Genomic DNA, 17,801 nt, shown 5'->3' with positions numbered 1-17,801 from the left:
AATCAAGGTATTGAAATGCTCAAATTATATAATCTAGATTTTCATATTCTAGTGTTTCATCCATAATTTTTGTGAGGCTTAAATTTCTATAATAATTTTTTAGTATAAAATCTAGAATAAAGTAGAAGATAATTAATATAGTAAAAATCAGTTATTCAGCATAATGAGGTTTCACGTCACCTTCTCCCAGTAACACTAAAGTGGTTCACACCTAAGTGGTATACACAGGTACTAATGATGCCGGTTTAGAGGTTTACCACCCTCAGCCCTGGCCCCCAAATTACTTACCTGGGAGTGAGGTCATTAGATTGCCTCTTGAACTAAAAGTGGCTTTTTTCCCCAGGAGAAGGAGACATTGTCCTGTCTTCAGTTTTTCTTATGGGCCTTTTGTCTATCAGCACTTACAATTATTGCTCATTTCACCTCTACCTCTGATTCTCTTCTTCCTGTCTGCTTTTCTTGTCATCTCTTGTTTTCTATTGCTTTGCCTCTGGGCCCTAGCTTTTCCCTGGAAAAGGCTGGATGTTTTAGTCATAAGTCACTATTCAAAGCTTCCAGTTGGAAAATGGAAAGTTACACATTAAATTTAATCTTCAAGTTTTTAGTTCTGCTTGACTGATTTTGTTTATGTTCACCACCCCCAAGTTCTTTTTTCTTTTCTGCCCCAGCAGTTGTTTTCCCTTTTCTTTAAGAAAACAAAGCATTTTAGTTTGGCACCATTCAGGGTGCTGATGGTATTAAATAAGTGGTCTTAATTGAGGTTTGACTGTATTATGGATTGAATTCTGTGTTTCTGTAATGAAGTTGAAGATTTGAAAGAGGTGAATCATCATTTCAAATAAGATAAAATCTCTATCCTCTAGTTAGAAGATATGCTTAATTTCTTCTCAAATGTTTATAAGAAGTTATAGATATACATGAAAGAAATTTTTAATGTTAACATAGAACCAAGACATAACCTAAAATCTGATTTGCTAAGTCATTTTTCAATATATGAATCTGGACATAATAAGCTTTGGAAATGAAGTGCTCTATCCCACCTTGTTGGCCCTCTGGGGGCTCACCATGTCTTTTTTCACTTTCAGATTTCTCTAGAGTCAAGGACAATGCCTGCCATTGGTATTCAAAAAATGCTTTTCGTTTTCTAATTAAGTTTTGTTGGAAATATTATGTCCCCCAAATTTTCAAAAAAATTCTTAGAGTTTAAATTTTAAGTGAATAGTGGTTAAGCATAACTCTCACTGATCATTATTTATATTTTAGTTACATGAAGTCATTGGATTGGATCTGAGAAGTAGAAAGGGCTAGCTAGGTCTTTTTGTCTAACCTTCCATTTAATACAGGAATACACACACAAACACACAGAGATTACTTAAGTATAGACCTTCTCTAGGAGCCTGTTTCTAGTCCTCTTTTTTTTTCCTGTGGAGGTTGAGTCCATAATAGGAGACTATGTAGCAGTGGATCCTCTGTAGGTGTACCTCTAGCTCTCAGTCTTTCTGCCAGGTTCCAAATCCTCACTTAACTTCCTTGCCTCCACCTGGATACCCTGTTGCTTCTTCAAACCTAATATGTCTAGAACTGAACTCATTTTCCTTCACACCAACTTGTTTCTCCTGGCTTTCCAATTGGGGTTTATGGTGACATCATTCTGCCCTCACCCAGAATAAAAATTTTGGAGTTCTTTGACTCTTACACTTTAAAATTTTATCCTCTCTCTCAAATCCAGCCGCCATTTCCTATGAAAGGTACCTCTGCAATGTTTGTTTCTATTCCCTCTTCTTATTTCAATGCCATAGCCTAGCTCAGATTTCATTACTTCTTACCTGGAGTATATTTGCCTATTAAATATTCCCTTTATTGACAACCCTCAGAATGGGAGGAAATATTTGCAAACAAAGCAACTGACAAAGGATTAATCTCTTAAATATACAAGCAGCTCATGCAGCTCAATATCAAAAAAACAAACAGCCCAATCCAAAAATGGGTGGAAGGCCTAAATAGACATTTCTCCAAAGAAGACATACAGATTGCCAACAAACACATGAAAGGATGCTCAACATCACTAATCATTAGAGAAATGCAAATCAAAACCACAATGAGGTATCACCTCATACTGGTCAGAATGGCCATCATCAAAAAATCTACAAACAATAAATGCTGGAGAGGATGTGGAGAAAAGGGAACCCTCTTGCACTGTTGGTGAGAATGTAAATTGATACAGCCACTATGGGGAACAGTATGGAGGTTCCTTAAAAAACTAAAAATAGAACTACCGTATGACCCAGCAACCCCACTACTGGGCATATACTCTGAGAAAACCATCTGTCATACAGAATGAAGTAAGTCAGAAAGAAGAAAACAAATACCGTATGCTAACACATATATATGGAATCTAAAAAAAAACAAAAACAAATGGTTCTGATGAACCCTAGGGGCAGGACAGAAATAAAGATGCAGACGTAGAGAGTGAACTTGAGGGCATGGGGAGGGGGAAGGGTAAGCTGGGATGAAGTGAGAGAGTAGCACTGACATATATGCACTACCAAATGTAAAATAGATAGCTAGTGGGAAGCAGCACATAGCACAGGGAGATCAGCTCAGTGCTTTGTGACCACCTAGAGGGGTGGGATAGGGAGGGTGGGAGGGAGGAGTATGGGGATATATGTACACATATAACTGACTCACTTTGTTATACAGCAGAAACTAACACCATTGTAAAGCAATTATACTCCAATAAAGATGTTAAAAAATATATTCCCTTTATTGATATTGATACTTCACCCTGTGTTATTTCACTGCTATTCTCCTCTTCCTAAAGCATGGTACCTTTTTTTTTTGTTTCTTTTCTTGTTTCTTTATTCCTTTGTTTCTGTCTTTTTTCTTTTCTTTTTTTTGTTATAGACATTGGTGGGACACTTGGCAAAATTTGAATGAAATCTGTAGATTGTAGATTAGGTAATAGTATCAGTGTTGATTTCCTGATTTTGATCATTGCAGCATGGTTATATAAGAGACTGTTCTTGTATTTAGAAAATGCTCATGGGAGTGTTCAGGGGGCACACCATCTGTAACTTACTCTCAAAAATTGAGGAAAGATCATATATATACATATATGTATATATATACATATATCAGAAAATATATACATCAGAAAATATATATATGGAGAAAAAGAATGATAAAGTAAATATGGGAAATAATGATATTTGGGGAATCTGGGTGAAGCATATATATGAATTCTTTGTACTATTTTTGTAACTTTTCTTTGAGTCTGAAATTATTTCAAAATAAAAATTATTTTAAAAGTCATTAGGGAGATATGGAAAAATCTCTGTACCTTCCCCTCAATTTTGCTGTGAACCTTAAACTACTCTAAAAAAAAAAGCCTTAAGAAAAATTTTTAAATGTCATTAGACTCATGGAAAACATAATAGTGATTCTCTTAAGCAAATATACCAATCTTATATTTTGCTTACTGGATAGTTCAGTTCATTCAGCAAGCATCTGTGTCTCAAAGGACGTAATACGATAAAAGATATAATAAATAAATTTGAGGTGTAAACAATGCCATCTCATTGTTTATGCCCTCAAGTGGCATGTTAGTTTGCTATGGCTTTGACTCTTTCAAGGAGCAGGACTCAAGGGGAAGGCGTAACAGGCTCAATTGTCCCTGACTGTGAAGGGAAGCAGTAGTCTAGGTGCTGAGTATTTGCCATCTCCCTTTCTACAGAAACCTTAAAAAGTCACTCAAAATTCTCTCCTATATGACCCTAGGTTTGCTACCTTAGAGCCTTGGTTTATTCCTCTATTAAAGTGGAAAAAAGTTTATATCTGAGTTGCTGAAATTTTTTTTCACATAGCTGAGTGGGGTTTTTTTTAAACCTTTCTAGTGGATGCAGGAGGAAGCTACAAATATTACGTTTTAGAATGTTGAGGATGAGGCCTGAGCAGCTTACCTAAGGACAATGGCTCAAAGCAAAACTTCTGGGAATTGAGTGCTGGGAGATCTTCTGATACGTTAAATTTGACAGGATCTGTTCTTGTCCATAAATCTATCTTTGGTGACAAGTAGTTTCCGCATTTCTGAGTTATTCTTGTCATACCAGCCCTGGTGGTGTCAGTTAACTGTACCTGTGGTATTGTGGCTGTCTCCAGATGGCACCTCATCATGTTTTATGCTGGCGGATTACTTTGCATTTAATTCAGTTCAGCAAACTTGAGTTCCCACAAAGGAGCAGGCACTGATGTGCACATGGGTATGCAAAGATGAGCATAGCACAGTCTGATAGAGGAAACAGACACATAAGAAAATAAATAGAACATAAACTAATAAGCATAGTTATGAAGGACAGAGTTGGCACTGAGGAGGAATTATTAACTGTAGGAGAGGAGGAGGAGGAAGCCAAAGGAGCAGAGGACAAAGGTAGAAGAAAGCCAAATCCTTATCTTCCTTAGTAGGAAGTCAATGAATACACTTTAAATTGGACAGTCTAGCATGTTTATAAGCAATGTGGAAGTGAACAGCAAAAGAAAGCTGAAAGGGGTTGTATCTGGGGAACAGGGATCTGACGAGGGAAAAAATAGGTCTATTATTTTGCATTGTGAACCTTGTACTGCTCTGATTCTTGAAAGCTATATGCATATTGTTAAAAATTTGTTTTAAGTTTTTTAAACCTACTGACTCTTTTAGGACAGCTCAAGTGATGCCTTTTCCGTGTAGCCTATGTCATAAGTAGACATGCACACCTCTTCATTTAAACTTACACAGAAATTGTTTAAACTCCTTATATAACATTTACCACATTCTGACTTTAGACTTTTTGCTTGTCTGATCCCTCTGCTAGGTTATTAGGTTTTAGAAAGCACAAACAGTTTATCTTCTTCAGTGCTTATTAGCTCCTAATATGTGGTTGGCATAATTGAATTGAGGATTTAGCCATGGTGTTTGTTAGCTCACGTTTGGGAGTCTTTGTGGCATGAAAATTCTAGTGAGAATGTATAAGGTGCCAGCTAAGCATTATTTTATATCTTTTTTTTGAAAGTATAATTTCTCTAGTGCTCTTAAATCTAATACTGTGGATTTTGGTGGAATACTCTGTGTTTAAGAGCACATTCTGGATTACTGATAATAATTTTTATTTCTTGAAAATTAAGAGCTAAGTTTTCATTGGATAGCTATTGGTATTGGAAAGATTTGTTTCTGTTATTTATTTATATCCCACAAGAACTCCTTTTATTTGATTCCAAGAGGACTGGTATTCAGTGCATTTGACACTCTGCCATATTAGAAGATTAGTTGTTTTAATATTTTAATCCCATGGTGACCAAAGAATCGGAGTAATAGAGGTAGATTGCTCTTGAGGGAGCATTTGGTCTGCCCTCCTGGCTGCCTCCTAAGGCAAGAGAATGTCCCAGCTGCTCTAGGCGAATGGAAGGGTAGGTTTTCGGTTAAAACACAGCCCCACTCCCACACTCACCCCATTTAAAGCAATAGGTACTTCACCAACCTCACCACATTCTTTCAAGAGTTTAATTGGTAAACCCAAACTTCCTCTATTAATTCAGCCTTATATTCAATGTCACTTTTCTCCTTATAAAGCTGCTTTAAGTACTATTTCAGGAAATCAGGAAATTCTTTTTCTTTCTTCCTTCCTTCCTTCCTTCCTTTCTTTCTTCCTTTCTTTCTTTCATTTATTATTGGCTGGGTTGGGTCTTTGCTGCTGTGCGCGGGCTTTCTCTAGTTGTGGCGAGCGGGGGCTACTCTTCATTCATACTCTTCATTGAGTCTTTGTTGCTGTGCACGGGCTTCTCATTGCTGTGGCTTCTCTAGTTGTGGAGCACGGGCTCTAGGCGCGTGGGCTTCAGTAGTTGTGGCACGCAAGCTCAGTAGTTGTGGCTTGCAGGCTCTAGAGCGCAGGCTCAGTAGTTGTGGCTCATGGGCTTAGCTGCTCCGCAGCATGTGGATCTTCCCAGACCGGGGCTCGAGCCCTTGTCCCCTGCATTGGCAGGTGGATTCTTAACCACTGCGCCACTAGGGAAGCCCAAGGATATTCTTTATCTCTATGGTTCTTTCTTAGTTATCCTTAGGTTGATTAGACCTGCTTTTATATTTATAGAAATAGTATATTTTTAGAGGTTAAAAAGTAATACAGGGCTTCCCTGGTGGCGCAGTGGTTGAGAGTCCGCCTGCCGATGCAGGGGACACGGGTTCGTGCCCCGGTCCGGGAAGATCCCACATGCCGCGGAGCGGCTGGGCCCGTGAGCCATGGCTGCTGAGCCTGCATGTCCGGAGCCTGTGCTCCGCAACGGGAGAGGCCACAACAGTGAGAGGCCCGCGTACCGCAAAAAAAAAAAATAATAATAATACAAATAATTTCCCAAACCATTGGACTGTACCTAGTGTGGTAGAGGTGAATAGTTTAAAGAGCACTACTTATATTACAAAACTGTGTTAAGACAGTATTAAATTATCTAAAAGTAAAAAGTCAGTAATTTGTAATACCATTCATTTAAAAAATAAAATTTGATTTTTAAGTTTAAATTTTTAATTTTAAAACATTCCCTAAATCAACTATACTACAATTTAAAAAAAAAAAAAAGCACTTCCACGGAAGAAACAAACAAACAAAACATTCCACTAGTATCAGGATGATGTTAACTGACTTTCCTAAAAATCCAAATATTAAGGACATTTAATTTGGCAAAAAGAAAAATAAACAAATGATTAAATTTCCTGAATAGTTATATTTCCTGCATAGCTCTGGGCATCTCCCTGTGTCCGCTGGCTTTATTCTGCTGGAGTCTGCCTCATACATACATAGTTCAGGGGTTACCCAGAGATCTGAGTGGGGATTATACTCAGAAGTCGTGGCTCCCACTCAGTGCTTACTTCTTTCTGGGATTCCTCACTTTACAACTGCTATGGTCACCCTAATCTCTGCCCTCCGATTCTTCAACCAGTAAGACTTACATAGGGGAACTATTCTCAGGTTAAAAGCTATAAAAACTGGAAAACCAGTGCCATTCCTGTCTGCCAAGTGTTGACTCTGCTCCAATCTGCCTGCCTTTAGTCACTCTCCAGTGCCTTCCACTAATTACTTTTTGCATTTTGTCCAGAATTTATAACTGTTACCTATGAATTACTCTACAATTACAAGAAGCAGAACTCCTCTCATTTATTTTTTTTTTTTGCGGTATGCGGGCCTCTCACTGTTGTGGCCTCTCCTGTTGCGCAGCACAGGCTCCAGATGCGCAGGCTCAGCGGCCATGGCTCACGGGCCCAGCCGCTCCGCGGCATGTGGGATCTTCCCGGACCGGGGCACGAACCCGTGTCCCCTGCATCGGCAGGCGGACTCTCAACCACTGCACCACCAGGGAAGCCCCTCTCTCATTTTATTTTAATGGATGTTAAAGATCACAGGGAGAGGTGACTTTTAAGAGGTGAAAGAATAGATTTTGCTCTTAAGTATGCCCCCCGTTAACTTCTCTGGCCTTTTAAAGTAGTACTGCATTGTGCCAAAATGACTATAAACATAGGCACCAAAGTCACATGGCAGTACTTACTCACATGTTTATCTATGATTCAGAATATTTTTATTAAGATTAATATTAAAATGAAAACATAACATATCTATTTTCTTAAAGAGAGCTCATAGATGGATTCCCAAGAATGTGTCCCCAAATTGGCATATCCCAGTTGTGAAACACTGCTAGCCATCTTCTATACCTAATCAGAGCCTTCTGATTTTATTATTCTCCAGCTTAAAAATCTTTCTGTGAGAGGCATTCTCATAAATTGCTAGTATAAAGCGGTCTAATCTTTATGAAGACAATGTAGCAACATCTTTCAAAATTACTAATACATTTAGCCTTTGACTTAGCAGTTTCACTTCTGGAGTTTTATCCTATAGATATACACATATGAATGGACATTTGCACGGTGTTATTCATTGTAACATTGTTTATAATAACAAAAGATGAGAAACTGCCCATCAATAGTGAGTAGAGGAATTTAATGTTTACTGTGTATTAAGAGATTGCAATGAAATTAGAAAATATTTTTAACAGAATGATAATGAAAATATGATCTATAAAAATGTATGGGATACACCTTAATCTGTGTTTAGAGGAAAATTTATAGCCTTAAAAGCTTCCATTAGAAGAGAAGAAAATTGAAAATCAGCGATCTAAATATCTATCTCAAGAAATTAGAAAAAGAAAAGTAAATGCAATCCAAAGATAGTAGAAGACAGGGGATAATAAAGGAGAATTTACTGAAATAGAAAACATACAATAGAAGGAATAATGACACCAAAAATAATTGGTTTTTTGAAAACACTGTAAACTTGATCAGCTCCTGGCAAGGCTGATCAAGGGGGAAAAAAAGGTCCATGTTACTGATATCAGGAACGAAAAAGGGGACATTATCTCAGGTCCTACAGCCATTAAAAAGAAAAATTAAAGGACATTAAGTGCAGTTATTTCAGAGCATCAAAAAGAGGGAATACTTCCTAGCTTGTTTTATGAGACCAGCATAACTTGGATACCAAAACCTGAACCAGGGATGTTATAAGAAAGGAAAATTTATAGGCAAATCTCTTACATGATTATAAATATAAGACTAACCCACCAAAATATTTTAAATGCATCATATTATATACCGAGAGCATACATTCCAGGAATGAAAGTTCGGTTTAACATTCAAAATCAGTCCCTTTAATTAATCACATTAACAGAATAAAGGGAGAAATTATATAAGCATTTCGGTAGATGGAAAAAGTTGATAAAATGCAACTCTTATTCATGATAAAAAAGAAAACTCTTGGGCTTCCCTGGTGGCGCAGTGGTTGAGAGCCCGCCTGCCGATGCAGGGGACACGGGTTCGTGCCCCAGTCCGGGAAGATCCCACATGCCGCCGAGCGGCTGGGCCCGTGAGCCATGGCCGCTGAGCCTGCGTGTCTGGAGCCTGTGCTCCGCAACGGGAGAGGCCACAACAGTGAGAGGCGCGCGTACCGCAAAAAAACAAAAACAAAAACAAAAAAACAACTTCACCTGTTCCAAAAACCATTCCTACTTAAACCTACAAACATGGGGAGACAGGTATTTCTCAATAATTATTTGTAGATATAGGATAATCTAAAGCTAAGTTGTGGTTCTGAATGATTTTGACTTCTGAATTAAAGTAGTTTTTGCTTTTTTTCTGACTCTTGATAGGATCTTTCCAATTAAAGATATACCCCTGGAGACTGATAACCTTGCTGACTGGCTCTATCAGCGTTTTATTGAAAAAGAGGACCTCTTATCACATTTTTATGAAACAGGTACACAGAGTCCTATTATACATGTTCCTGATGTTATGATACTTTCAAAGATGTACTTTAGGGGAGATAACCATTTTTCGATTCTTCAGATACCCTAAAGGAATCACAGTATTTCTGTATTTAAGAATTTCAGCTTAGAATTTTTATAAAGACAAATTTATGTGAAATTTATTCAGGCTCTTCATCAGCCAGTGTGGAAAGATCACATGGTGAGTATCCCTTGTATAAATGGATCTAGTTCAAGAGAGCACACAGTCTGGAAGACGGCCAGCATACATTTACGATTCTATGGTCTGTTTTATGAGATAGCAAGTATCATTCATGTGTTGGCATTGTACTTGATTGTGTGACTGATACCTTCACCATACAGTTGTCTCAGGTCACTTTTGACTGCATTTTCAGGGACTTCCCTGGTGGTCCAGGAGTTAAGACTCCATACTTCTACTGCAGGGGGCGTGAGTTCAATCCCTGGTTGGGGAACTAAGATCCTGCATGTTGTGTGGCCAAATAAATCAATAACTGCATTTTCACAAGCTTTATTCTTTTCTTTACATGGAGGGATAAAGTTTACATGTTAAGTTTGCATGGATATAACCTTATTACATTTTTCTCCTAGGGAGACATTTACCCTAAGATCCCTTTTCTATACTCAATATTCTCTACGTTCTGTGACAACTACAATGAGCGAAAAAGACCTAGGAGGCAGGGAGGGGAGAGGGAGGAAAAAAAGGAAGTTAGGAAAGAAGGAAATAACATTGGTAGAACACCAGGCATACCAAAGTGCTTTCACAGTTAGCTGTGCCATGGATCTATTTTCTAGACCCTGCAATAGGGATAAAAAGATGAAGAGAAAGTTGTCCCGGGCCTGAGAATAGCCATGGGGTTTTAGATTAGTACAGGCCCAATTTTCTTCCCACCTAGACTTTTTTGGTACAGAATTAAAGTAGATATTGAATCAGACTATAGAAGGTCTAATACTAATAAGCAAAGGCTGATACTGTTAATTACCTCTAAGGATTTTTTCTTTATGTTTAGGGTTGTTTCACTTTGTCCTCAATAGGATTCCTTCCTCAACTTTCCGACCCTGGGGCTTTGGAGTAGTGCATATTAATATGACAGAAGTAAGACATTGTGTATGCCATTAGAATTCCTAGTAAGACTAGTTGAACAAGATGCCTCTCTCTGCTGTGTGCATTCCTTGGTCTTACTCTAGAAATTTCTTTCAAGATGAGATAGGATGGCTATCTAAGAAGGCATCAAGTGATTAAAAGGCCAGCAAGATCTGTCTTCTTTTTCAATCTCAATCTCTTTATGATATTTGGCCTAAATAGTAGCAACAATAATAGAAACTCTTTTTAAGAAAGCTATTTGTATAACAGACCTTGAAACTTAAAAGCGTTCTCTGTAAATTGTTTGTGAGAAGCAAATCCTCTCTTGAATCAGCTTATCCTAGGGGATTATCAGCAAGGACAAAGACTATTTGAAATGCTGAAGAGTGTTTTCAGGATGACCTTAGGTAGTATTGCTCCAAAGTGTCTAGCCTTCCTTTCCAGAAGAGAATTTACAGACATCTGTTTACTTTGTGTTTCTCCTTTTTATTATTAAGACATATTCCATAAACCATACTGCCTTTTGAAAATAATATCAGAAATTTACAACCCCTTTTGTGGCAAAAACATTTAATTTGTAAATAGAAGAATTAGTATAAAATATGCTATTCTGGAAATATTTTCTTTTTTATTGGCCTCGCCACATGGCTTACAGGATCTTAGTTCCCCGACCAGGGATTGAACCCAGGCCCTTGGCACAGAGGGCACAGAGTCCTAACCACTGGACCGCTAGGGAATTCCCTGGAAATTATTTAATTGAGTCACACATCCTGTGTCCTGGCCATTGTGGAAATCTATAGGGATGCAGTGGAAAACAATGCAGCCATAGTGCCTTCTGTCATGCAGCTTATATTCCAGCAGGAGACAGAGTAAACCAGTCTGTAGAAAAAAGAAAAGGTAGATTGCAATCAATACAGATTGTGGAAAGTGCCAAGAAGGAAATAAACACGGAGATAAGAGTGACTGACGGGGGAAGGGGAGACTAGATGGGTGGTATTTTTCTGATATTGGAAGAATGCAAGGAGCCTGCCATTCACTGAGGTGGAGGAGGAGCGTACCAGCCAGAGAATAAAGGCAGGAAAAGGCTTAGCGGTTTGAAAATTGTATTTCAAATGATATCTCTCTTTAAGAGCAACAAGAAGTCACAGAAGATGCTTTAAAAAAAAACAAGAGCAAAAAACTCTAGTTAAACTAATGTTCAACTTTTATTCTAGGACACCTACCACCACAGTAAAACAAGTTAATATTTCTGTCTTGTCTTTTAGGGGCTTTTCCACCTCCCAAGGGCCATGAGGAAGCTGTTTCCAGGGAAATGATGCTCAGCAATACGTGGCTATTTCTCATACAGTCTTTTGCATTTTTGTCAGGCTATATGTGGTACAGCATCTTTCAGTATTTTTACCATTGCCTGTTTTAGGAATTGACTTGGACTTGTCAAGGTCACCACAGGAGCTTGGACTTTCATAAGCGTGCATTGTTTTACATGTACAAATCAGAATATAAAAAAAAAAGGAAAAGGAAATTCAATGGATGGATTAATATTTATCCCCCTTTGGGATATTTTAAAACTCTACTAAAATGAGGATCAATAATATAATGACCTGCAAATATGTTTTAAGGACTTTTCATGTTTTAAAAAGATACACTCCACCACACATTTAAGCAAACATCACTTTTGGAGAAGAGGAAATCATAAAATCATCCTAGAAGACTCTCTGAGACAAATTCTGTTGCCACCAGATATACCTGTTAATCTAGTTCAAGCTCAGAAAGTTGGACGCATCCGTTCCTTTTAGCTAGTAGTCTCTGTTAGGCAGTGCTGTAGAGCGCCCTCATCTCCACCAACTCTTGCTGTGTTACTGGTAACCTCGAGGGGAGCTGGTTGGCACCTTCTGAAGAACTCTTTCCCTGTTGTTCGCAGCGACACTCTGGTCCTCCACAGCTACATGAAGCTCAGTGTCAAGCATACTCTGGGGGACAAAGCAGTGTCCACTGGACATATTCTGGTACTAGAATGTGTTCTTCAGAAAGAACAGCTCAGTCCAATGCTGTGTTTACATGCACTAGTGCTTCCCCTTGTATGAGGGGTGGGTCATTTGATTTATCTTCTTGTGTAGAAGACATATCATAGGGTGATGATTGTCTTTTACAGGATGCACTTTTGTCAGATGCATATATAGCAAAGGATTCGTACTATAACCTAAAAACAAAGTGTAATCAGTGAGTGGGATTTTTGAGAGGCTGCCTGTCTGCACGTGGGTCTGTGCTCTGGCGCTCTCCAGCGCTACCTGCATTGGGCACCAACCACACTGAGGCTTCCGTCCCACTCAGAGCCTTTTTTTTTTTTTTTTCCCTCCATTTTGCATATTAGCATTAAATGCATATGGGGATGGTTGAAACAAATTAAGGTAAGACATTTGAATGATCAATTTAAGGTGAAATAGACTAGTTTATTAGAAAAATAAGAGATAAGCCAGGCGCTGGCTTCCAGTGGTGACAAGTTGTGACATGGCACCCCCGGAACCTGTGTTCCCTTAGCACATCAAGGAGCTGCCCATGTCAGAGTGGTGTAACCAGGAGAGAGACCAGCAAAAAGGCTTCTCAGTCTCTTCCAATTGCCTTTGGAAAGGATAAAGTCAAGTTTCTATTTCTAGAAAACTTCTTTTTCTTAAATGTGTCACTATGTTCATGTGATTGACCTCATAGTAGAACCAAACACTTCTCAGAAAGTGCTGGCATGCCATCAGCCCATCACCTGCACTCCCAGTGTTGAGAGAGAGGCTACTTTTTAGCTTGGGACTACAAAACTATTTAGATCCTAGTGAGTCAGTGGTAGTTATCTGTGATGTGAGCATTGTAGGTTCCCCTATCGCCACTAATCGTACAAATGACAATTTTGAGAAGTAGCCAGAAAATAAAAGTAAAGGCTAGCGTTATCTTTTTTTTCAATAAACCAAAAAAACTGGAAAGATGTGAATTTTCTCCCAGTTATGTGGGAAAGGCAAAGCAACACCAAATCAAAGCCCACAGCATCTTCATCTTTAGGGTTAATTCAATGCCTATGTGAAATAGAATGATGCGTTACCTGAAATACCTCATTGAATATTAGACTACTACTGGTGAAATGCAGAAGACAGTGTTAATGTGTTTAGTTTGGTAATGGTTGTTATAAGATGCAGTTTTTTGGAAACCTAAGCGTTTCCTTATGTGTTTTACAGTGACAGTGAATAGGTGAAGCCAATCTCAATATAGAGGTATGGATAATGATAGGAAGACGGATAGAAGCTTAAAGATGCTTTTGTTCGAGGCCCAGCAAACACTACTTGACAAGATGAATTGAAATTGTTCATTTGAGAGATTAGTCAGCCATCTGGAGGATAAGTTGCTCACTGTCGAGTATGGCATGCACAGTCCTAGCCAATAGACCTTTTCCTCGTTGCTAAGCAAGCCACAGATAGCGTGGCCACTTCTCCCATCCAAGAAAAAAAGAAAGAGAGAGGAATGCATACATGCATATATAAATGTGGTTTAGGGCCACTTTTGCCATCACTGTGCTCCAAAGGAACGTGGTATTGTTTAATATACTGTATATGTTAAACAGACTATTATGTAAGATGCTTTACTTTTCAAGCGCAGTCATTTCAACAGTCTGTAGAGTGACAAATACCGGTAGATGTGTGAGTTAACTTTTGAAAATAGATCTGTGAGTTGTAAATAGATGTGTATTTGATCTGCCCTATCCCTCTTTGATTCTTCATCAACATGTTCTCTCTCTTCTGTTGGCAAAATGTTTGAGAGCATTGATAGTGCTTTCCGTTATCAGTAACTGGAGTTCTCCTGCTTGTACTAGAGAATGTAAAGAGAGAATCCATGTTTTTATATGGCAATCAGGGAAGCAGCAATATGCCACTGTACAGAACTGAATTAAAAGTCCTAATTTGTATTTTCTTTGCAAAGTGAGATCAAAGGATGTTTAGAAAATATACATTTTGTCAAGGGGAAGGAAAATAAAACTGTGCCAGTTTTATGCCTTGTAGAATCTCAGCACTTCTTGGTCTCAGCTGATCTGCCTAGATTCACACAGCAGAGAGGGTTGAGAACTCCCTGCTGGACCCTGGTCTCAACGAGTCGCAGTGAGGGGAGCATCTGCTTGGCCACAGGCAGGCGCAGTGACTACAGAAGTGACCACCCCAGCAGTTCATGCTTAACTTCAGAAACTCTCATTGGTGTTGAAATATACAGATATTGTGGAGAAACCTATATGCCAGTAGAAGGTAAAGGAAAATTACAGAATGGAAAATGATGTTTTGGGTGGGCAAACGAGTTGAGAATCTAAATAGATTTTTTTTAAAGCTAGCTATGAATTCAGATCTGTCATGTTATTAAGTAGTTGTTAATATTACAACCAACCCTTACTTTTCCACAGTAAAAGAACTAGAGATTACTGGATAGTTAATCCAGTAATAAGTCATAGTAAGCCAAAACTCTAATTGTATTTAGGTGTTTGAGTTTTTATTATCATCAAACTTTTTTTCTTCTAGGGATGCATATTAATCTAAAAAAATGATTTGAGTTTATTAGTTTCTATTGCCTATATATTTATGACTGTTAATGAGTAGTGAAAAGATTTGGAAAGACAGCTTCAGGAAGAGGAAAACACAAAAGCCTAAATAATCCATGGGCTAGAAAAGGAATCCATGAATAATCAAGAGTTGGCGGTATTGTAATTTTTCTCGAGCCTTTTTGTGAAAATGAAACGTTAAATCACCAGATGTAAACCTCAGAACATCCCTGTAGCGTTAATAGTGTTTGGATCGGTGTTAAGAATGCCTCTCATTCTTTGCTCACGTTACTCACTTCTGGTGGATTTGTCTTAGTAACGTTTCTTGACAATCACTTCCCTACAGACTGTTCTGAACTATTGGGACCTGGTTATAATCGTAGAAAGTTAATCATGGATAGCCTTATTGGATTCTTTTTATATTTAAGAAATTTTTATTTGCATTGCTGAATAGGAAGAGTCAGCTATTTCCTTCATTACATAGGACCTCCTTCCAGAGTTACCATTATGAGTATGTCAGCTCTGGTCCACAAAGGATGGATAAAAATGGTTCTTCTTATTTTTTTGCAATGTAGTGCTGTGAATTTTACATCTGTTAACATGAAAGGCAAAGTCAAAGCCACCCTGGGCAGCAAGTATACTGGTTCACTTTATGAGACAGTAGAGACTAATACCTTTGGGACCAAAACCACCTAAATTGGACATTTCTCAGTCACAGAGGGGCCAGGTGTTCTCTGGAACAGTCGCTGGTTGGTGCTTTATTGTAATCGTTTTGCATGGGTACCCAACAATTAGGAACTGGACCCTGGGGATAAGCTGAGGGTGCTGAACTGTTGGGGGAGGCTGACTGTAGCTATATGGAAAATAAAATAAGGGTTTTTCTGCAAATTTCCATTTGAGGATTTTTACATTTAATATTTTTTTAAAACAGTTAAAAGAGCAAAAAAAAGTTTTAAGTGTAATCTAGTTGCGAGGTATGCACACATATTTTGAATGGCTTTATTTTTATTGTGTAAAACTGTTGAACACATGACTGTGATGCACAAATTCTTTACATGTAAGGAGTCTATGCATTTTACAGTAACTCATTTCATGATTGGGTAATGAAACAGTTGTACATTGAATTGCCATTGTTGTATTAAGTGCTTTCATTTTCTTTACAGTTATTACAAAGTTGTATTTATTTTATACAGGTGGATTTTCATTTTCCTGATGCCATAATGTTTACTTTAGCTTGTTGACCTGTCTTTCTTTGTGTATCTGCATGTTGTAATATATGATAAGAATGAATGTAAAGGCTGTGGCAACTGTAATTAAATTTTGCAAAGGGCTGGTCACATGTGGATCTGGTTTATGAATGCATTTGGGATTATTTTCGTAACCAGATCACCTTTTCAGAAATTTAGATGTGAACACCAAAAGAAGCATTTTCTCAACAAAAATTAATAGCTGGTTCTATTTTTTTTAACCTAGAAAAAATAAAGTTGATTTTTTTCAAGTAAAGTGCTTTTAATTCTTAGTAGTGGGGATGGGTGGTTGTATTTTACTGGAGATATTTAGGCATTAACATCTGTGGACGTGTATCATGGCAGTTGGATGCTGAGGGCAAACTGAAAATCCAAATGAAAAAACATTGTACTTCCTCCTTTGGCTTTAAACTATTCCCCCCACTCCTTCCCACTTTCCCCATCCAGTGGTATACTGGTAAATGTTGAATAGACTGCTCTCCTAGAAAAAGAATCCTGTATTCAAGTGTGCATACGTTTGTTAAAATTTTGCTGATAGCAAGGACATATAAACACAGTTAACAAATAATAAAATATACTTTATAGCCCATATAGCCAGTTGATTCTCCCAGAATACTTTAATTGATTTTTGCTGAACTCTTGTAGCCAGTCTATGATTGCAGTTCAACCATGATTTAAAAAATGGAATTACATCGTAATCCACTTATTTCTCAAATTTATTGTCATTCAATCTGATACATGATCTGTTAAACTATTTCTTACCCTTGTACAAATTATACTCATTAAAGTGAACCACTTTTAGCTTCAGCACTCATTGTAAGCTTATATAATTTAATTTTAATAACAACTGTTTAGCAACTGCTGGCAAAACTCTAAAATTTAACAATCAGCTGTAGGGAGCCAGTAGGGGCTGTCCAGCACACCACTGCCCTGTGCTGTTTTTTTTTGTTTGTTTGTTTGTTTTGGCGGTACGCGGGCCTCTGTGGCCTCTCCAGTTGCCGAGCACAGGCCCGGGATGCGCAGGCTCAGCGGCCATGGCTCACGGGCCCAGCCGCTCCGCGGCATGTGGGATCTTCCCGGACCGGGGCACGAACCCGTGTCCCCTGCATCGGCAGGCGGACTCTCAACCACTGCACCAGCAGGGCCTTGTGCTTTTTTTTTTTTAATGTAACTGTTAGTGTTGAGTAAACTCACTGCTCTCAGGAAATTCCTATCACTGACCCTTTAAAGGGTGGGAAAGCATTAATATCTGTCCTACAGAGCGTGCTTTTGATTTGAAGAATTTGACAACAGCAAATCTTTCCTGAAGTGCATGGGAAGCTTGCATATTTCTAAATTTTGTTCTTTGCTTTCATTTCTCAAAACGAAGTAAACTGATAACAGGCATCTCTAAGATTTTGCTTTGAGCACTGAAAACATGTATTGTTTAGGTATTTTTTTGGACAGTATGTTTGATCCCACAGAAAATTTTAAATGCATTTAAATATCTTACACAATCGACCAAATAAGTTAAATAGTTACAGTTCAGCCTACCTCTTCTTTTTCCATCTGGATTTAGGCT

The 17,801-nt window shown here is 38.2% G+C and overlaps 1 protein-coding gene across 6 annotated transcripts in view; it reads left to right on the top strand.

Annotated features, from left to right (window-relative positions):
* The window catches only part of LPGAT1 (lysophosphatidylglycerol acyltransferase 1), a 106,585-nt gene extending 90,089 nt beyond the window's left edge, over positions 1–16,496 (top strand). For all 6 annotated transcript variants that reach the window (XM_029227212.1, XM_029227215.1, XM_029227213.1 and 3 more), the window contains 2 exons: positions 9,217–9,323; positions 11,698–16,496. In XM_029227212.1, the coding sequence (XP_029083045.1) occupies positions 9,217–9,323; positions 11,698–11,849 (259 nt within the window). In that variant the 3' untranslated portion in view covers positions 11,850–16,496. The remainder of the gene's footprint in view (positions 1–9,216; positions 9,324–11,697) is intronic.
* Positions 16,497–17,801: the final 1,305 nt, after the last annotated feature.

This window comes from Monodon monoceros, unplaced genomic scaffold, assembly GCF_005190385.1.
Source record: "Monodon monoceros isolate NGI ecotype Baffin Bay Population unplaced genomic scaffold, NGI_Narwhal_1 Super_Scaffold_18, whole genome shotgun sequence".
NCBI classification, from domain to species: Eukaryota; Metazoa; Chordata; class Mammalia; order Artiodactyla; family Monodontidae; genus Monodon; species Monodon monoceros.
Note: the sequence above shows the minus strand (reverse complement) of the source record. Positions and strands in the feature narration are given on the sequence as shown.